This window comes from Branchiostoma lanceolatum, chromosome 3 (genome assembly GCF_035083965.1).
Source record: "Branchiostoma lanceolatum isolate klBraLanc5 chromosome 3, klBraLanc5.hap2, whole genome shotgun sequence".
NCBI classification, from domain to species: domain Eukaryota; kingdom Metazoa; phylum Chordata; class Leptocardii; order Amphioxiformes; family Branchiostomatidae; genus Branchiostoma; species Branchiostoma lanceolatum.
The window spans coordinates 2,741,354-2,763,542 of record NC_089724.1 but is presented as its reverse complement, the minus strand read 5'-3'; the positions used below and the strand labels follow the sequence as shown (position 1 = coordinate 2,763,542).

The window sequence follows — 22,189 nt, the reverse complement described above, 5'->3', positions numbered from 1 at the left end:
GCGGTCGGTTTTCGAGGAAATGATCAGCTTACAGATAACGCAATTGGTCAGGAATTTTCTTCCTTATGAAGACAAAAGGAAGTGAATTGCATTGTGTCAGTCAGTCTGTTAGATAAGGACCTGTTCATAGCGCGTAGGTACAAATACCGGCACTAATCAACATGTCGAGTTTAACGTAGCGTTTACACTACTTGTTCTAAAGCCCCTGCTGTCACACTTGTTGCGTGTAAGTTGCGTATTGACATTTTTTTTCCATACGCCGCCGTGCGCCCAATACGCATATCACATGCATCTCGATCGGTTTGTGTAAGTTTTATGTACGCCGGCATACGCACAGTATGGCCCAGTAGGTATGATAGTTTGGGTATAAACGAAATTACGCTAATACGCAAGTTATTCGTTATCAATAGTTTTCGATTATTTTGATGAATGTGTGAATGTGTAAATGTGTGAACATGTGAATAACGAAAGGTGAGTCACACATTCGTCAAAATGATCGAAAAATATCACAACTGTTGTGCGTGCGGCTGCGTATTGCATTTTGTCCATACGCAACTCACACGCAACGTTTAGACGCTCAAGTGTATGTGACAGGGCCCTAACAGGACCAGAAAGAATAAGAGAGAAAGGAAGACAGATATGCGATTTTTGTCTCTCCCGTGACCTCTTTGAAAGGCACTTAACTGTCACCACACGGCGCGACAGCACTGGTTTCTCGGGTCAATAACCTCTTCTTACGGGGTCGTAGGTCGCGACGCCCCTCCCATTGCAATTATGACGTATTTAATTAGCGTTTCGTAATGCTCTCGAAATAATCCTCAACGTCATACTTTGAGGATCTGAAGCGCAACTTCGCCTCACGTTTTGTGGGAACCGCTTGACTGAACACGTTAAAACATCGGGTCATTGAACGATATGTAATTATCTTCACCGAGAAGGTTACAGTCTTGATTGTATCTGTGCGTGTGTCTGTTTGTTTGTTCGTGTGTCTGTTTTTGCGTTTCTTTATATGTCTGTCTGTCTGTCTGTCTGTGTGTGTGTGTGTGTGTGTGTGTGTGTGTGTGTGTGTGTGTCTGTCTGTTTAATTTACTTGTGTGTCTGTTTCTGTGTTGTTTTTGTGTGAAAAGCATAACTCGGGAAGTCACGGATTGATCGTTATGCTACTTGGTATGGTGGTAAGTTTTGACAATATGAAGAAATGATTGGATTATGGCGGCAGAACTTCTAGATGTGATAAGTTTAACAAAGCACGGCGCACAGCGATGTTACTGTGTGACATTTAGTGCATAAAATGTGAAATACGTGATCAGCATGGCAGTCTCCACTCAGCTACAATACTGTAAGTCTTGAAAACAAGTTGAAACATTCGCGGTGGTTTTAATTTCGCGGTTTTCGCGATGCTATTTCTGCCACCAAATCATGATACACGGAAGTGTGCTATAGTTTTATCTTGGCTTAAAACATTGCGAAAACCTCCTTCCGCCAAATTGAACCCCAGCTAAAATGAAGATACAGTAAGTAACAAAACCCCGCCCCTGTTGCAGTAACCTATGACATCATGGACTTTTCTAAAAATAAACACGTGATATCGACCATATTTGATATCAAATCAAGCTGAAAATTCACAACACTTCCTTTAGAATTCGTTGTAAGTTTAGAAAAGTGAATAACGTCAGACTTGGCCAAATTATGACCTCCGTATATCCTTCTTTTTACGCCTCATAAAAAAAGGCATGTATGCAGACGCCCCCCCCCCCCCCCCCCCCCCCCAATACAGGCCGCAGAGAGGGCCCCTAGCCTCCATCAGGCCTTCCTACGGGGGTACGGATCGTAGAATTCGGCGAAAAGTGAATACTTGGCCAGGAGAGTCCGTCCGCGGTAAGGTTACATTGCCCCTCCCTCTGCTGCACGTTTGGCAGTCAACCTCTGCTCCACACCCCGCCACCCCCGGCAAATCATTCTCCCTATCAGTCAGCGTAGTCAGTCTGGTATAGGCTAGATGGGTTACTCTCCAGGCAGAGGTTGGACTCTTGCGGTTTTTTTGTCGTGTTTTTGTCGGTCTGTCTATTCTGTACCGTTTTCTTTATGTTGCCAGCCCTAGAAAGCCCGACAAAAACGCTAAAATAAAATAAAACAAAAACGCTGAAGAACACGTCAAAATCCTTGCAGAGCCCATCCTCTGCTTGAAGAGTATGGAGGGCCGCCATGACGCCCGAGACACTGTTATTACAATGCGTCTTAGTTGTATTTTGCCTTGCGATGTGGGTCTGTATTAGTCTCCAAGCAGACCTACGGGTTGGCAAAGACCGTATCCAACAGGCAGAAGGAGTTTTTATAGCCAACCCAAGACTTGGGTTGGCTATAAAAACTCCTTCTGCCTGTTGGATACGGTCTTTGCCAACCCGTAGGTCTGCTTGGAGACTAGGTCTGTATATGGGATTGTTCCTACTGTTCTTGTTCAAGTCCTTGCTACAGGATATGTGTACTCCAAGCAGAGGTTAGGCTCTGGTTGTTTTTTGTCTTGTTTTCAGGCGTTTCCGGCGACAAAAACGCCTAAGAACACTTTAAAACCTAGGCTCTAGCAGCCTCCGCGGGTCGCTGGGAAAATAGTAGAAATTGGCCAAATAGAGTCTATTGTATGAAGGGAGTCGGCTACGGAGAGAGGGTCAAATTTACAACTGCGAATGAAACCCTCCATGGCCAAAGTCCCCTGGCAAAAGTACTTCGTATAGCCGGCACGGTTAGTCTGGTAGAGACTATCAAAAACCAACCAGAGCCCTCGTGACCTCTGCTTGGAGAGTATGTGGAGGGCCGCCATGACGCCCGCGGCACTGTTATTGCCAGGTCAGCGCGTTATAAAAGCGAGCCCGCCACACCTGGGGTGAGCACCCGGGGATTCGTGCAGACGACTTTTTCTCGGAAAGAAACCTCGCACCACAGTCCCCTCATGAATATTCATTAACGCACAGCTGCTGATTTTTGTAGCCTGGAAATCCAGCCCCCCCCCCCTACACGGGCCTTCTTTTTAGATACATGCAGTCTAACTAAGGACCTTGGTCCAACCTGTCTATAGTGGCCGCTTAAGGGACTTGTTGAAAATGGTCACAGTACACAGGTTGCCATATCCAGAATACCGTTCGGGTCAATGGGAAAAACGACCTAAGAGATCATAAAAACGTCTACAATCCCTATACAGAGGTGGTCATTCGTACAGGTCTGACTGCAGTCATTCTTAACAAGCGTTCTGTTCTTCCTTTTTTTTCTATTTCAACACCATACCACCAAAGAGTGTGCCTTGAATTGTTGAAAAAAACAAACAAATGTAACGTTACCGAAAGCAAAGGGCGCTGAAAACAATGATAAGAAAAGAAACACGATGCCTTGTTTCGTCAAGCTAGTCTGTGCGGGTTTGACGGTCATTGGTACAGGTTTTATTGTAGCGATTTTTAACAAGCATTGTCAATGATTGTGTTCTTCTTTTTTCCCTATTTCAACATCACCCCACCAAAGAGTGTGCCTTAAAAGACCGAAATGTAACTTAACCGAGAGCGAAGGGCGTTAAAAACAGTCACAAGAAAAGACGATGAATTGTTTTGTTCAACTAGCTAGCCTGTACGCAGACTTATTTTTGTTTTGACATCTGATATTTCGTTTCCTCATACGTCACACCTAGCGAACAGAGGGGGTGTGATGTCTGGCGGGTGTCGGGTTCCATTGTTTGCTGACCCGCGAACACCACAGCCAATCAGTGACGAGCCCGTCGACGCCGCAGCCAATCAGCCATAAACCCGCGAACACCGCAGCCAATCACAGATAAGCCCGCGCACACCCCAGCCAATCAGCGCCAGGCTCAGGTTAAACTTACCTGGTAAGAAAGGTGATCTCACCAAACAACTCCCCCGAACAAAACGTCCGAAACAAGGCCGGAGACGGCCGTCAAAACTTCCTTGTCAATCGCCCCGCGAACACCAGAAAAGGTAACGTTGTGTTTTCATCCTACAAAATAGAACATATCGCTTATAGAACACACTAGTAAGTAGATACGGTTTATTTGAACCCAAAGATTGTGACAATTTGATAAGCAAAACTAAATAGTTAAGGGCCTTATATGTAGGGCACACACGAAGTGCGTATACATGAATATGGGGGTTCGTTTCGACATTATGTGTTGCGTAGTTGAGGTGAGGTGCTTTCAAACTGCCTTCTTAGGTATTCAGAACTGTCACGAAGGTATTCAGAACTGTCGCTTTGGTAAACCAACCAACTTCTTTATCACTGTAACGTTAGTTCGTGTTCTAGATATCGATATAGGTCAAGTGCGGGGATTTTGGGGGGTTAATTCAGACTCAGTGTAGGTTTTCGTACCCCCACGGTTATACCACCACCCCTCGGACAAAAATTTAACAGGACGGTGTCAAGTGTTAACCACAGCAGCAAAGACCTGCCTAAAACAACGCTTTCTAACAGGACAACACAAACGTGGGAGTAAAGATATCAGCCATAGCTCGGATGTCACGGTTGACTCAATTTTCACTTCCCCCTTTTTTTCCGGGTGCTTCTTACGACGTCACGGATAGTAGCTACTTCCTCCTCAGAACTACCGATTTTAGAGTTCTTAGATCTTAAAAATTTCCACACTAACGTCTTGAGATTTATATCTTACTCCTTTCTTTAATCTTTTCTTAATCCGTTCTTGAAAAATGTGACGCTGAAAGAATGTTTACGAACTTGGCACTGGTTATCGTGTGGGTATAAGAGTGAAAGTGTCCCGAAGATCAGTTTCTCTGACGACTTTGAGTTTACGGTGGACGTTTGGAAAAAGCTTATCTTTCTAAAGCAGTCTGAAAAATCCAAGACACCGTCTGAGATAGAACAGACATGACAACAACGGCAAAAACTTGATATTTCTAATTTTTTATTGAGATCATAAACGTAAGTACAAGGACAAATTGGTGAAAAATTCAAGTTTACAGAACTTATTTTGACGCCACAACTTAACATTATCACAACGACAAAGCAGAGAACAAATACTAAGAGAAACCTTCGCATTTTTGTTGTAAGATTTCAGTAATGGCGGCGGTAGAGTCGCCAGCTTGTACCCCGCACACAAACCTGTTCTACCGCCGCTGTTGACAGCGCCCGGGGGTACAGACGTGCACTCGCATGTGTAGCATCGTCTTGCGCAATCGGTAGGGTATCGCGCCCAGAACAGAGAGGTCCCGGGTTTCAAACTACTATTCTCCAAGTAGACGTTTAGGTCGAGTGTGGTAGATGTGTCCGAGATTTTTAACGTTTCTCTTTCTTCGGAGAGAAACTTAAAAAATCTCGGACACTCCAAACTGCTGGTATGCCCCGATGTTGTGCCCTTGGGAAAGGTACTTTGCACGACTTTCCTCACTTCACTCAGGTGAAAAATGAGTACGTAGCTTCGGTTAGAGACGTCCCTCGGATAAGACGTTGAAATGGAAGTCCCGTGTTTGGGGAGAGTCACACCTCAAGCACGTAAAAGAACCCACTGCACTTATCGAAAAGAGTAGGGGTCCTTCCCGGTGTAAGTGTTTCAAATCCTATAGTGCTACGGCCGCACATGGGACGTATTCAGGTTACCTGTGCGCGGAATGGCAGTCGCTCCAGACCCTTGCGATCTAGCCACGCCAGGTGTTAGCTCCTCGCAATCATATGACCGTTATTGTATTTCAGCTTTATCACTATGACCTGTATTTAGCTTGTGGGAGCATTGACGTGTAGTATTTCATGATTTGATTGAGATACGCGCGTCTAGCGCAGTGCGTATATGAATACCAGCCCCCCCCCCCATTGCAGACCCTCCAGTATGTGTGGATGACATCACGTAATGGTCTAATAATATAACCTCGTCTGTCTACACGTGCATTCAAATTATCTGCTGCATCATGACAATGATGCTTTGTATGAACGATTTTAAATTGGACAGACGTCATGAAAAAGGAATGCAACAAAGTCAAAATAAGAATATGAATAGAAATGTATTTTACAGTTTTGAGCATAGATCAGCTTTAAAATTTTTGTGAACGAAAGTCACTCGACTTATAAGGATTGAAGATCTTAGGTGGTGTTTTCAAGCTGATGGATATTCCTTAATATTTCTTTTGTGATATGAGGATTTCTACAAGTGGGAGTCACCTGTGAAAGCGAATTTATGAGTTTGTCAAATGTTAAAGAAAACCCAAGCAATTTTCGGGTCCGAAATGTGGGATTTTGAAAGTTAATTCATTTATATATAGTCATTTCTATACATGGTTAGTTCAGCAACACTATCAAAATGTTTAAAACGTCCATGATGCAAAGATACGACGTTGCTGTGATGTGAGAACTCACTGAAAATGGCCGGAGTTTTCATAGGCTCGCAAAAGTAAGAGCATCATCGTACCGCACGATTTTGCGCGGTTTTAAAATCCTAAAAGTATGAAGTTATCACGCAAATGTGCTAAACAATGTTAAACATACTTAGTAAATGTCACAACCATAAAGATTTCAGCATTTTATCATTTCCATTTTTTTGCCCTGATATTAATTTGGTTGCCTTAAAAACGGGTACGATGAGCAAAAACTCGTTGAACCGTGAAGAATGGTGACTTTGTTTACAAGTACACGTCCCGCGGGTCGACGCACACGAGCTCGTGTTACACGAGCGCCACCTATCGCGTGCATGAAAGTTGCAGCCTACGTTAAGCCACTTTCCACTATGGGTAAACCTCAGGTTTGACCGAAGCGCGTCACTAGCATCGGCAAACTTGCGCATACGTTCTTGTTTCCTTTAATTGTTCTCTGAATTTTCGGACATTTGCATTAAGCAAGGAAAGGAAGGCGGTGATGCCATGAGTTCCATATGCGCTTTAGTTTTTGTTAATTTTGTTTCTTCTATGTATTTTAGTCTTACTTTTTGTGTACGCCTCCATGTGTGTCTTGACGTGCTTTCTGAAAGTTTGTATTGAATTTCGAGTATTGTTCCCAGCGCTAACCCTTTGTAATAGCCTTCGGCTAGTTGGGTATCCCTGACAGTACTTTTCTACAGCCAAATTGATAAATCAAATCTCAGATCAAACCAAACACACATAGTACCGTCAACGCTCTATCATAGATTTAGAAAATCCCTAACACTGTGATGTTTCGTGGCGTAGGAAATTAGACTGTTAGGATTAGGCTTTTGAATTGTTAAACCGTTCGAACTTTTTTTTCAGTGATTAAAAAAACAAACATTATTTTCACGATAGTGTCGTACATTTATAATTGAAACGTTGCTTTTTATACGTTTTCACTGAACAATTTTGACGGAAACGCGGGGGAATATAACAGCAACATAGGCGCGCGCGTCTGTTGGTTATACTGTAAATGAATTTAAGTTCGCGTGGTTTTTATTTCGCACTGTGGTGAAATGGTGTGTTTGCGGTGTTTTTAAGTTCTAGGCAGCGCTATAGTCACATGCTGCTACATTATTGGACAAAAATGTTCGCGGTGGTTTAAAGTTCGCGGTGAAACGGTCGCGAGCATGAAACCACCGCGAACATTTCTGCATTTACAGTACTGTATCACATCGAACTTCCTAACACACATCAATGCATTCTTGCATAGTCTTTCATTGTCACTTACGAACTACATTTTTTGTTGTTTTCAATCCACAGATGCGTGTGTTTCTCGTGGCGTGTTTCCTGTCCCTCGTGCTGATGTCGGTAGACGGCGCTGCGCTGCTGCCAACGGAGGCACCGATGCAGAGTCATAACGCCACCACAGCGCCCGCGAGCGCCATGGAAACTCATCCAGTAACGGAGCCGCCCCAGCAAGTTCAGGACGCAACCACAAAGTAAGCGAGTATGGTGTATTGTGGTCTAAGGTTAAAGGCATCCAGAGCATTTTATGAGACTTGAAACTTGAATAAAAGAACTCCAATTTCTAGTTATTCCTACACAGAGTGAGTTTCAATAACACTATACCATTGCATATCGACATTCAAGGAGCAAAGATACGATGTCGTTGTGTGGTGAGAACTGATAGAAAATCCAAGCCCTAATAGACTGACTGTCCACCACAATTAGCGGTTCGACCAATGAGAGAGTGACTGCATGTCCGTCAAATATTTGCATTTTGATGTTTCGATTTTGCATTTCTACGTTTTGACGGAGGTGGGAGGGGCTATGGTATCGGTCTATTTACACTAGGCGATTAAACTAAAAGATCACCATGTAGCTTATTTGTTTAGCGTTTTTGAACACTTTTGATAAGAAATCTCCACGCAAATGTGGTAAACAGTGGCCTTAAATGTCAATTTCATAAGATTGCAGCAACTAGAATATTTCCAGTTTTCAAGCCTCATAAAATGCTCTGGGTGCCGTTAAAGTCTAAGACCTCTGTCTCCAGCTTAGCTATTCTATTTCTGTCCCACCTATCGGTTAGGATCCCATGTTGTTATCTCCATGAAAAAAGGCTTTTTCATGGAGTACTGTTTTGCTTGCGTTTGGTGTTTGTGTGTATGTTTGTGTCACCGGTCGCTTAAAGTCACCATAACTGTAGAACCTGTACATGGATTGAAATGATTTTTGGTATGTGGGTGGGTGTTAGGTGGAGGAAGGTCAAGGTCGATTTTGGGCCTCCTAGCATGTGTGACTGGAACTGCAATGGCGTATTTGATAAAATCTTAAATGTAGAAGAACTGAAGAGTGGATGGACAGATCGTCATGTTCTTTGGTACACAGGTAGGTTAGACCAAGTTGTACACACTTAAGTGCAAACTATGCAGATGAGACCGAATTTGCATAAGTAAGGAGGTAAATCGTTTGCATGGGTGTCGTCGTATGCTTAAAGTCAGCATAACTGTAGAACGTGTAGATGGATTGTAGTGATATTTGGTATGTGGGTATGCGCTGGGAGGAGAATGGTCAAGGTCGATTTTGGGCCCCCTGGTTTGTGTCCCTGGAACTGCAATGGCCTATTTGTAAAAATGTTCTAAAGGGGTTTAACTGAAGAGAGGAACAACAGATTTTCATGTTATTTGGTACGTTGGTAGGTTGGATGGAGATGTACACACTGAAGTTCAAATCATGCGAAGTTATTGTGTTTGTGTGTGTGTGCGCGTGTGTGTATGTTTGTGTCACCGTGTTTGTATGTATGTGTCACCGGAAGCTTAAAATCAGCATAACTGAAGAACGTGTGGATGGATTGAAATGATATTTGGTATGTGGGTAGGTGCTGGGAGGAGAAAGGTCAAGGTCGATTTTGGGCCCCCTGGTATGTGTCACTGGAACTGCAATGGCGTGTTTGTAACTATTTTCAAAGGAGAATAACTGAAGAAAGGAGCGACAGATTTTCATGTTATTTACTTGGCAGGTAGCTTAGAGAGGGTTGTATACAATGAAGTGCAAATTATGCAAATTGGACTTAATTTGCCTAAGTAATGGGGAAATCTATATTTGCTGTGTTGGCCTATCCTATATCGGGTATCCTATATCCGCGTAAGTGGGTCAATGGTCAACAGCTGTTGGCTTTAGCTTGCCAAGCCCATCAATCAATTTAGCCACTGTTGGTTGTTAACAGCTGTTGGCGCTTAACAGTCTGTAGGGACTGATTTGACCAGACTAGAAGCTTGACAGCAGGTAGTGAAAGGAACAGTTTTACATGGTTTTAATGTAAGGCAACTCATTCCAGCCTGTCTGTATGTTTGAGGACCCCAGTTGAATAATATGGGAAAATAGCAAAGAAGTGGTCAAGATCAGTTTCTGTGGATCAAAGGATATATGATGGGGATCCAAAGCATAAGGTATGTGAAGTAACCAGGACACATCACACATTTGATTATGTGTAAATTCACTTTGACCTGTTAACAGGCTGTTTCTTGCTCATACCATGTACCAGTTGTGGTCTGGCTTTATTTTCTCAATGGTTTGGCAATGGTACTGTGGACCACAATATATTTAACGTACAATGCTACCAGTTTATAGGTAACTACGTAGCACTTTGACATGATCTGGTCACCCGTAACCTTTCCTGCTTATCTATTGTACCCCTGTCTTTTATTCACCTGTAAAGTTGTGTTCTATCAACCGCTGTCCCTGTCCCTGTTTATAATTTACACAACTTCGTAGGCAAGGTCGGGATGTCTCCAGGTGTCAGAGATACACATGAGAGCCAAAAGAGAAGGAGAAACCAATGCACTGAGGCGTAACAGACAACATAAAACAAATATAAACACAACCACCCTGAAGCAGATAAAACATAACATAACAACCCAACAACAAATAACATACACAAACCTAACACAACATAAATAAAATAAAAAACAAATTTCATGGAGATTTTGGGTCCTCAGACTCTTGTTATTTTCTGTCATTCTAAGTTCTAACTTACTGGAATACTTTTTGACCAATTTCATGTCTTGGACATCGGATATTTTAGGACGGATGGGGTCGCGTGGTAACCTTCTGTTTTTGTTTGCTTTTCTATTGTTTGTTTGCTTGCTTGTTTGTCTCTGCCATATTCGCTCTTCCCCCAGGAAAGCGCTACCACAGTACCAGCGGTTGTGCCGAAAAGAGTGGAGGACTTGTTTGTTTGTTTGTCTGTCTGTCTGTCTGTCTGTCTGTTTTCTTGTTTGTCTCACCACCTCCCCTGTTCCCCCCAGGAAAGCCCTGCTCGCCGTCGTGCCTGACAGCGTGTTGGCTTTGTTTGTTTGTTAGTTAGTTAGTTGGTTTGTTTGCTTGCTTGTTTGTCTGACCCCTTTTCGCTGCCCCCCCCCCCCCCCCCCCAGGAAATCCCTGCTTGCCGTCGTGCCTGACAGCGTGATGGCGATGTACGACAAGTTCGACAGGTTCAGCAAGGACTTCGACCAGATGAAGAACAAGGAGGCACTGCGGGAGATGTTTCAAAACTCCGACGTCGACGGTGAGAAATAAGTCGATTCGCGGATTCTGTATCTGTATTTTTATATATAGCAAGTATAACCGCCATTCGGCGTAACACACCAGTTTCTGTATCTGTATCTGTATAGCCAGTATAACCACCCTTCGACATAACACATAGAACTCCGATGTCAACGGTGAGAAATACTGTAACTGCATTTAGTTTCGCGGGGATTTGATTTCGCGGTAGGGAGAAAATTGCGTGTCCGTGGTGGTTTTAAGTTCGCGTTTGAAACAACAGTAGGGCTGCAGTCATAGGTGGGCAAAAAGTTTGTCATCAATTATGTTCTCACTTGTCGTGCTTCTCAGGGCAAAGCCTTCTTCCGTATCAAAGCTATTATGAAAGTAAAATTAAGTACTAGATAGTTGGTAATGTAATAACTTGCATATTTCCTGTATTTCTTGTAGGAGACGGTCAGCTGTCGTACTTCGAGCTGCTTCATTCTCCGTACGTCCTGTCACCACGTGAGTAACTATGTGCACTTAGGCCACACCAATTTAATTTCTTGGTTAACGGATTTTTATTTATTTTTATTTTTAAAAAGAATTTTAGAAAAAAAATCCATGAAAACAGAAGGCTGGCCTTTTCAAATATTTTCAATTTTTTATTTATTTTAAATAAAAATCCGTTAACCAAGAAATTAAATCGGTGTGGCCTTACTTACAGTTCCCTTGTAGCGTGCGTAGTCCACTGTGGTTAGCGACCTTGCCTCTGGAACTAGAAGCCCCGGGTTCGATCCCGGCTGTGTCGCTCACCGACATGCACGCTGCCGTTAAAGATCGCAGTCCTTAGGACGGGACGTTAAGCCGTGGTCTGCTGTTCATCGTTCTTGTCAAAAAGAGCCAAGGGAATTTCCCCGGTACAATGAACCTGTAAATATTGTACATAGTGTCTGTCTCCTCTGTCGCGACCAGTGGAAGATTAGCTCATCTGTGCATTGCGTTCATTTGAGCTAAACTGGTTCGAGATGACTTTCCTTTCCCTACCTCTGATAGGGGTGGCCTCTATAAGGCCCTCTTAAGGGCGTAAGGATCGTATAATCCGAGAGAAAAAGGAATGATAAGCCAGTAGAGTCAGTCCACGGTGAAGATCACATTTCGCCCGCGTAGCAATTGAAACCCTGGCAAATATTCTCCATCTAGCCGGATAGTTAGTCTGGTAGAGACTAGGTTATGGGAGGGAAATCATTGATCCGAAATATTCATTGACGAATTCCATTTTGAAATGGTACGATGGGATCGGAAAAAAAGCGGCTTTATCAAAAGTTACTAAAAGTATAAAGCACACTAGACGATACGCATGATTCGGGAGGTGCATGATTAGCATAACAGAAACCTGATACTCATCTTCCATGACGTCTGCAGGCATGTGCGGCCCCAAGGAAGCCGATGAGGAGGACGACGATGACGCCACGGCTCTTGACCATATAAGGTGTGATCACGAGATCCTGCTGCGCTGCGGGAACGAGCTCATGGACCATATCAACCGGACGGACGAGTCCTCCATCTGCGAGGCCTTCCGGGTTCGTTTGTTTGTTTGTTTGTTTGTTTGTTTGTTTGTTTGTTTGTTTGGATGATAAGGTTCTTTATTCACAACCAGGATATGTTCGTCTTTATTTTGTGGGTCAGTCGTTACCAGCGAGAGCTGCCTAGGCTGACCCAGTGTAATGACTCGTCTTCATTGTCAATAAATACAAATACAAACAACAGCCGACGTATCGGTGACCGTCTGTCACCTTCCTCAGGGCAATACCGACTCTACGTTTTGGAACCGCATATATGCCAATACCTACCCTATTCCACCAACCACACCACACCATGTCACACTATATAGCATACTATCACATGGCTAATCATCACACCATACCATAGATACAGCACGACCTACCCACATACCAAATATCAGACAGTCCACGCAGGCATTCCTGAGTTATCGTGATGACAGACAGACAGACAAACACACACACGCACGCACACACATACACACACACGCACGCGTGATAACACTATGTGATAACACAGAGCATTGCCAAGAACGACATATCATTGTAAGGCTGAAGAAAAAAAAAATGATGCTAATTCTAAAGTGATACTCGATGTATTATCATTTGTTTCACCACTGTATCAATGTTGTCTAATCCAATCTAATCCCTGCCCCACAGATCCACGCGAACTGCATCAGCGAGAGGGTCCTCACCGCAATGAACGAGTCGCTGAACTGCGACGTGGACGCCGTGCGGGAGTACGAGACGGCGCTCATGGAGATCGTGCTGTTCTACGAGTCGCTCGGCATCTGCTCAGCCGAGTTCGTGCAACAGCTGAACGAAGAAGGTTGGTAGCTAGTTAGTTAGTTAGTTAGTTAGTCGGTTAGTTAGTTACACCCCAATTCCACTAGCGCCATAGAGTTGGTTTTGTTAATGATGACATCATACATCATACTTCAGTCGTCTCCATCTTTGACTCCACCATCGGTTGTATGTTGATAAAGCTCCGAGTTGTAACTACGCGTCTAAGTCGCTTACTAGTACCCTTGGCCACTTAGTGGCGTAGGGAAGACGTTTTTGGATGTCCCTAGGATCTATCATTGTACTACCGGCTTCTCATGATCATCAACAGTCGGCTGCGAAGCAGTCCTCATGCGTTTCTTACGCGAACTGCAGTCTGCAGCCATCGCAGCAATAGCATCGTCGTCAGCATCGGCTTCGAATGTAGTTTATGCCTAGCCTCCTTCGCAGACTTCCTAGAACGGCGGCGTATATATTTGGGGGAGGGGGGTGACGCGACCTCTTACACGGGCCAAGGTTCTGTAATGCCGGCGAGGGAGTTTTGCTGCCGAGGGAGTTATGTCGCCGAGGGACGACGACTCGGTGACATAAATCCCTCGGCAGCAAAACTCCTTTGCCGGCATTAGAGAACCTTGGCCCGTGTAAGAAGTAGCGTCACCCCCCTTCCCAAAAAATATACGCCGCCGCTGTAGGAAGTCTGCGAAGGAGGCTAGTTTATGCCTGCGTTCTTTGACGATTTGGCAAAGAAGTATTTCTGCTGTCGTTAAAGGCAAAGACTTTGTATTCAGTGCCCAAGCATACAGCAATGTATGGAGGCAACGCAGTGTGGTTCAGTCAAATCAAACCGAAGTTATTTCAATATGCTCTACTTGTTAAGGAAATGCAACATAGCTTTCGGAAGTGCAAAGTCATTATTCGTAATACAGTGCTGTCTTTTAGATTTAAAAAAAAGGTGAGGATGGTGATAACAAGAGAATCTTTTTTTCCTTTTCCTCAGCATCGTCTGAAGAGAGGGAAGCAAAGGAACTGATCGAGTCGCTCGGAGAGATGATGGAAGAACAGCGAGAGGAGGAGGAGGAAGAAGAGGAAGAGGAGGAGATGAGAAGGGAGGAGGAGGAAGAGATGAGAGGCGAGGAAGAAATGGAGGAGGAAGATGACGAAATTCAGGACGAGAAGGCAGCGGAGATTCAAATGATCGAAGAACAGCTGGCTGCGCTGGAGGAAAGATGGGAGGAGCTACAGAGGCAACTCGCGCTGGTGCGGAACGGCTCTGTCGAACTGCCGGAAAATCGCACCGTGGAGGAAGTGGAACAGGTATTGGAACAGGAACTGACAGAAATAGCAGTGGAGGAGGACGAGCTCAGGAGGGAAGAGGATGCGATCACGGCTGGAGGTGAGGACATCGAGGAGGGAGCGGACGGACAAATGGAACCGGAGGAATTGGACGAAATCGCGCCCGATGATGGCCAAGAAGAGAATGCAGAGGAACAGATGCTACAGGAAGAGCTGGCAAGGCTCGAGCAAACGCGGGAAGAACTGGCAATGCAGCTCGAACAGCTGTTGAACGCCTCGGCCGAAGTGCCAGAAAACAGCACCGAAGAATACCAGGAAACAGTGGATGAGCTCATGCAGGATCTTGCCGATGTGGAACAAGAAGAGGACGAGATACTGAGAGAGGAGGGCGGATTGATGGGAGGAGAGGAAGACATCGGTCCGGATGATGACGAGGAGGAAATGGAGATCCAAAGGATCGAAGAACAGATCGAGGCCCTGGAGGAAAGGAGGGAGGGACTACTGAGGCAGCTCGAGCAGATGTTTAACGACTCGCTCGGAGCACCGGAAAACCGCACCGAGGAGTTTCAGGAAGCCGTGGACGAACTAGAGCAGGAACTGACAGAAACCGCCGAGGAAGAGGACGAGCTGATCAGAGAGGAGGATGCGATCATGTCGGGCGGCGAGGGCCCCAACGAGGGAATGGACGAGCAGGCGATGCGGGATGAATTGGAGACGTTGGAACAAGAAAGGGAACGACTTGAGAGGCATCTGGAGAGGATGCTGGACGCCTTGCCAGATGTTCCAGAAAACGGCACCCGCGAATTCGAGGAAGCGGTGGAGGAACTGGAGCAAGAACTGTCAGAGGTGGTCCAAGAGGAGGACGACATCTTGAGTGGAGTGGACGACGAAGGCGATGACGTAGGCGATGACGGCGGAGAACTGGATGAGATGGGGAGCGAGATGGACCGCTTGGAGGAGCAGGAGGAGGAGCTGACCAACGAGATCAACGAGCTGCTGGAGGAGGCTGACCAGGCTCCGGAGAACGCGACGGAGGAGATCAGGCGGGAGGTGGAGGAGCTGGAGAGGGAGCAGGAGGAGATAAGGGAGGCGGAAGATGAGCTGCTCCAAGAGATGGACGATGTGGAGCATCAACGGGAAGAGGAGGCTGGGGAGGCAGATGAGATGGACCAACTGAATGGTGAGGATGATGAGATGGACGACCTGGAAGATGAAGATGATGATGAGATGGACGACCTGGAAGATGATGATGAGATGGGCGACCTGGAAGATGAGGATGAGATGGACGATCGCGAGGTGGTGGAAGAGGAGCTGGACCAGGTGGTACAGGAAGAGGAGGACGCCAGGAGAGAGCTGGAGGAAGTGAGGGAGGAGGAGAGGCAGAATCCGGAGACCGCGGGGGAACTGAAGGACGCTGAAGCGGAACTCGAGAGGGAAGTCGAGGAGCTGGAAGAGGTGGAGAGAGAACTCGAGAACGAGCTGGAAGAAATTGCAGAGCGAGGTGTAGCGAGAGGTGAAGATGATGATGAAGGTACGTGCGTTCAACACTTCTTGACATATCCTTATTTCTTGAACATCTGAGTCTTCATAATCATCAATATTCATCCTTATAACATATTCAAAGCAGACATCTCCCCTCGAAAATGATTTCAGTCTGTCTAAGAGACCACGGTCAAGGTCATGGGGCCAGGACATCTCGGCTGGGGCTACACCGTGTTTCGGAAGGGACGTAAAAGAGGGGGGGCGTATTCGCGAAGATGACCCGATAACGTTAGCGGGGAAGGGCTGGCAACCCCTCCCTGCAAAAGATATACCATGCTACAGAAACAAAAAGGGAACTTTCTGCCCTATGTGCCACTAGGCACTACAAGGTTCTGAACGAACGAACGAAGGAAAGAAATGTAGTAGTAGGCTGGTTTATTGGTTCATTTCAACAACAACAAATTTTACAGACCTTCTGGCAGCCTTATTAGTTGGCTGAATTGTGAGGTAGTTTACAATCGATATACTTGCAAGTTTCCATCGTGTTGCAATCAGCATATTAAAACTATCTGATTCAACAATAAAATCCTAATCTGCTAAAGATATACTTTTCCAAACAGTACTACATATATGTAACATTAGCTATCATGATGTCAGGTTCTTACAGTTCCGTTACTAAACAGTTTAAAGTTTCTATTAACACTCAAAGATTTCCAATGTAAATGACATTCATGTCTTCTCTGCAACTCGTAATATACAGATGAGGAGGAGGAGTGCCCGATGGAGATCCTGCGCCCGTGTGTGGCTGCGTTCGTGACGTCAGTGGGGTCAGGGACCCGGTGGTGTGATGCGCTGGATGCCCACCTGGTCTGCCTGCAGGAGGCGGTCAAAAACTGCACCCTCACCCGTGAGTACAGCCTGTACTATGCATTAAAGGAGTCCTGAAGTTCAGAGGGGGGAGTTATTTTCCAATGGATGGTAATTTTAGGAAGTAGAAATGAATATTTCTTACAGTATACGATAAAGTACTCACTATTCCCGTGCGTATCCAAAGAATTCAGTATTCTACCAAATTCCCCAGGTGACCCTCAGCCTATGTGTTTTTTACAATATGCCTGACAATGCCTGACAAAAGTTAGATTATGAATGTCAGGGTGGTTAAGAAAACTCTTCTTGCTATGTGTTCTTTTATATCTTATCAACAATTGGCTTTCTTATTGTGCTTAACCACCCTCATTTACTCCGAAAATATCCACGTTTAAAAATGTATGTTTACGCATAGGGAATACACTGGTAGGGTCTGCAGGGGTTTAGTGAGTATCATATTGTTTTAAAAACACACCTTGTAAAATTTAACACAAGCAAAATTCTGTAAAAAGTCGGCTGATTATGTATTGATTGATACATAATCTAGTGGAAAATAACACCGCCTTCTGGAGTTTAGGACTCCTTTAATAGGGAAAGGACTTTCCTCGCTTCACTCAGGTGTAAATGAGTACCTAACTCATCTAGGGTTAGGGACGTCCCTCGGATAGGACGTTAAATGGAGGTCCCGTATTTTTGGGGGAGCACGTAAAAGAACCTACCACATTTTTCGAAATAGAGTAGGGGTATGCCCCGGTGTGCGATGGTCCAAAAACCTTACAGTCTGGTCTGGGTTGACATCTTGAAAAGGTGATAGTTAACCTGTTATGTCAAAATCTTCCACAAATGCGGTAAATCTAAATGAATAAATAGATGAATAAAATGAATAGGTCAAAATTGGAAAAGGGACCCCTCCGGGTAGTTGACGGGCTATTTGTTTTAGTTTCGGGCTTATGTGGCCCCGTGGGACACCTTACGGCTGCCGGGCTAATTTTGGGCCCGGCCGGGACCCTAAATCATTTTAACTGAGACTTGAAATCGACCATGGACCCGGTAACAAATAGACGACGTTAGCTAACCGTTCGAACACCGGGAGGTAACCCTCGGTACCCGACAGTCCACCGGGACAAATCTGTGGCTTCGGGGCCCGGCCGCCGGGGACTACACCCCCGACGGGCACCGGCGCAGTTGCGACCGTAGCATTACATAATCCCTCGCTGTCATGGGCTTGTCAGATCTTGGCATTCAAAGGAATGAATGAATTCGGAACTAGTATGGATTTATATTTGGGGCCAAGACCTACTCAAAACATAGACATGATATTTCATGTGGTTTATGTGGGACCTATGATTATTGTCTGCATGTATGTCTACCGCTTGCATTTATTAGCCTTGGTGCATCCTATTCATTCATTGATTCGTTCAGCATGTACATGCCAGAGTTGCCCAACTAGCCGGAGGCTATTACTAAGGGCGAACCCATGTGCAAGCATAGGACTGTAGGTTTTGAACCACTCGCACCGGGAAGGACCCCTTCTCTTTTCGATCCTATTTAGTTTGCCCATACTTGCTCCTTTGTTCTAATTCTGATCGTTCTGCGCGTGCTTCTTACAGCGAACATCGAGGCGTACCACGTCGGGTTCATGGGCATGACGACTGCGTACGTCCAGTCCGACCTGTGCCCGGAAAGCACCTTCCAGAACGTGGAAGACGACCCCATCTTCGACCGGATCATGGACGAAGCTGATGATGATGAAGAGGAAGTCTCAGACGTAAGAGTTTCTTCTTCTTTTAATCAACAAAAGAATGTACAGGACACAGAGGTGATACACTCTGGCGAGTAGCTAATATCATACAATCCCCGTAAAATAGTAATTACAACTGATCAAGACAAATACAATAATAATAATAAATTTATTGCAAATTCATGCCCGGAGGTTAATTGCAAGAATACATTGAAATCATCATCATCATCGTTCCTCCGGAATTATTCCGGTGAGATACAATCAATAAAGTTTTGAAATGAGATAATGATAATAATAAGTACACAGTAATGAAATAAACACAAAGTGAAATTAAAGTCGTCAACTAGAGCTACTTCTAATCTAAACAGTTGCTACTGGGTTTGATTTCTTTTCAATAACAATAACAATAACAACTGAATAACAGCATTTGGGTTCGGTAGTCCAATACAGACAGGCATACATGATAAACACATACTAAGGTCAATTTTCGAGTTATAATAACTGCATAAATGTATAGTGGTTATTCAGTCAGTTTTGAAACGTTTGGCATTTACAATGTAAGTTTGGGTTAAACTTAGAAATTTTACTGTTGCTTTAAGAAGACAAAAAAGGTGAACTCCATAGTAGCAAGTAGGTGCGGGCTTGTTCAGGTCGACTGTTAAATGGTTCTGTATATAGATTGCTGATTACTCTTTTCTGATTGCAGGAAGAGGGCTATCCAGAGGAAGAGGACGACTACGGCATCTTGGAGGAGGAGGAAGAGGAGGCAAGAGAAGAGGATTTCGAAGATCAGATGGAAGAAGAAGAAGAGGACTACTCTCAAGAAGAAGAGGACTACTCTCAAGAAGAAGAGGACTACTCTCAAGAGGACGCTGTCACCGACGACTGGCTGTGGGATGACCAGTACACCACCCCGGCACCGTACGACTTCGGCCAGGAGGGAGACTATGACGTTGACGACATGCTCGAGGAGGAGGAAGAGGCCTTGGAGGAGGCTGAGGAAGAAGGTGAGGAGGCTTTGGAGGAAGATGAGGAGTACCTCGAGGAGGAGGAGGCGGCGTTTGAGGAGGAGATGGAGGAGCGAGAGGAGGCCATGAGAGAAGGTGAGTGTCGGATTTATCATTTTCTATCTTTATTTATTTATTTATTTATTTATTCATTACCAGGACCTCAGCTTAGCAGCATTGCTGAATAACGTTCACTATAAAGGATGCCGACGAGTGGCGCTGAGGTGGGAGAGTCTTTTGAAGTTCTGTAAGTCCCTGGTGTCCACAATGTCCAGCAGATGGCAGTTCCATAACTTAACTGTAGTAGGGATGAATGTTCTTCTGTGCCAGGAGGAGGATGACTTGACTGGTTCGTGGGCCGCACTGTGTTGGGATGTCGATAGGCGAGTTTCTCGTGAATGAATTGCATGAAGATGAAACCAGACATAACACCTGTCTTTGGCATTTTCAAGACTTGAATGTTAACACTTCTGCAGTTGAACATGCTTCAACGACTAATCTCAAGTGCATAGAAGTTCATGGAAGCCATAGAGTAGACCCCAAGACTCGACACGTCAGAAGAGTAGGAAAGTGTGTAAGAATGGGTACCCGAATTCGGTTGGGCGGTAATTGAAAGGCCGTGGAAGGCGATGGTTGGGCTCCTCCTTCCAATACCGTGCCCTAGACACACACTGTGGATAACAACCCACTGCCCCTGCGGCCTCAAACTGAGGACTGGTATAGGGCTACCTTAAGCCTGACTAAATCGCGCTCCTTGGGGCCTACCCGACGTTTACCGCCCCCTAGGGAAGAGGGTCATCAACCTCCGCCAGCGAGAGCTAGTGTAAACACAGGCTAGGACTTCATTTACCTTCGTCCTTACTAATGAATGTTTTTCTTTCTCTTCCAACCCCCCACTGAATCGTCCGACCCAGAATCGCAGAGCAGCCGTCGTGAAGAGGTGGACATCACCATCGAGGAGAACATCGAGAGGCCGGTCCAGGGCAAGCGGGCCAGGGACCGACAGGGGCCGGGCAGCGACGCTACCGTGGCGCGGGGATCCGCCTTCTTCACCCTGCTCCTCGCTTTGGCCGTGTGGCTGATGTAGAAAGATGCATGTAGTAGTGTAAAGCTCGGAGTGGTTTTATTTTCAACTGCTGCTGATATGCGGTTTTATGCTGCAGTGTCGTTTCGATCGCGATCTTAAAAACATCGCAAAAACTTCCTTTCCATTGATACGGCGAAATTAAATCCCCGAGAAAAAAAAGTATTTATACAGTATTCCCTGTGATTGGCTTTTACCCAGACTCTAAATCATGTTTGTAAGACTTGTTTTTGCAAAAGAAAAAAAAAGATGCATTCAAGAACCCTCCCCCCCGAAAAGTTTATATACCTCTAAATGTCTTAATGATTTATTTCAACATATCATATTACTGAAATCGAACAAATCCTGAACAACTGCAGAGAACCTCATATTTGAGAGAAAAGACCACTAGTGCACAGCACAGGTATTTTTTGATTGAAATTTGATTCGCTTACTATTTTACCATTGGCAAACAATATTAGTTGCAAAAGCAAAAAAAAAAAATGTGTTCCGTTATAAAATTTTAGCTGATAATCGTATGTTTTACATTTGCTATTTTGCAGTCTACTTGCTTCCGTACACTAGCTGTATATTTTTGGTGTTCGCATTGCATCTGCCAGGAGATTAATAGTGTATTTCTGTTTAATGTTCAAGAGGTGGATATATGTAGGATGTAGATTATTCCAGACCGGTCGGTAGCCTTTTAAGTACATGTATTATGTTTGATATCATACTATTGTTGCTTGCCAATAAGTGTTCTCGATGGTTGAAGAACCACTGTAAATGGAATTAATGACGACATCAAGATATCAGATTTCTGATTTCAGAATATGAGCAAGTTTTTGTTGCGAAATAAAGGGAAAAGAACAGTAAGTCACACAGTGTGTTTACATAAGAAGTTATAATACGCCATGCTACTAATTTTGTTACAATACTAATATTATCACTCATTCCCACTCTCCAAGCAGAGGTTCGGTTCCGATTAGTTTTTAACGTGTTTTAGGCATCTTTGTAGGACTTTCTATTTTGTCCCATTTTCTTTGTATTGGCTTGGGAACAAAAAGAAAGCAGGACAAAAGAGAAAACCCGACAAAAACGCCTAACAACACGTGAAAAATCAGCCAGAGCCGAACCTCTGCTTGGAGAGTAATTCATTCCGTAAGTTGTGCTGATGGCAAGCTTTGCTATTTCAAATACTTATAATATTTCTAAAAAGCTTTTGTGAGAAGAGATAGCAAGCATATCCGAAGCAATAGTTTTTCACATACTGTTTGAAGCGGGCTAGGCTGCGCTAATGTATGGAGATCGAAAAGAAAGCCGACGTCGGTTAAGATTTCTTCATTTCTTTTTATCAAGTTGGTGAAAGATGTCAATATATACAAGTCAACAACCTTGGCATACTACAGTGGCCTCATTCTGTCTGTCGCTGTTTGTGTTTGTGCGTGTATGTGTGTGTGTGTGTGTGTGTGTGTGTGTGTGTGTGTGTGTGTGTGTGTGTGTGTGTGTGTGTGTGTGCGTGTATGTGT

General features: G+C 44.7%; 1 protein-coding gene across 1 annotated transcript; it reads left to right on the top strand.

Annotated features, from left to right (window-relative positions):
* The first annotated feature begins 3,853 nt into the window (after window positions 1–3,853).
* On the top strand, window positions 3,854–22,066 carry LOC136429177 (golgin subfamily A member 6-like protein 6). The gene is made up of 11 exons (XM_066419053.1): window positions 3,854–3,977; window positions 7,662–7,840; window positions 10,775–10,908; window positions 11,334–11,390; window positions 12,291–12,448; window positions 13,088–13,256; window positions 14,208–16,034; window positions 16,746–16,892; window positions 18,463–18,620; window positions 19,300–19,696; window positions 20,515–22,066. Exons 2-11 carry the CDS (start codon window positions 7,662–7,664, stop codon window positions 20,685–20,687), a joined length of 3,399 nt encoding a protein of 1,132 aa, XP_066275150.1. The 5' UTR covers window positions 3,854–3,977; the 3' UTR covers window positions 20,688–22,066.
* Window positions 22,067–22,189: the final 123 nt, after the last annotated feature.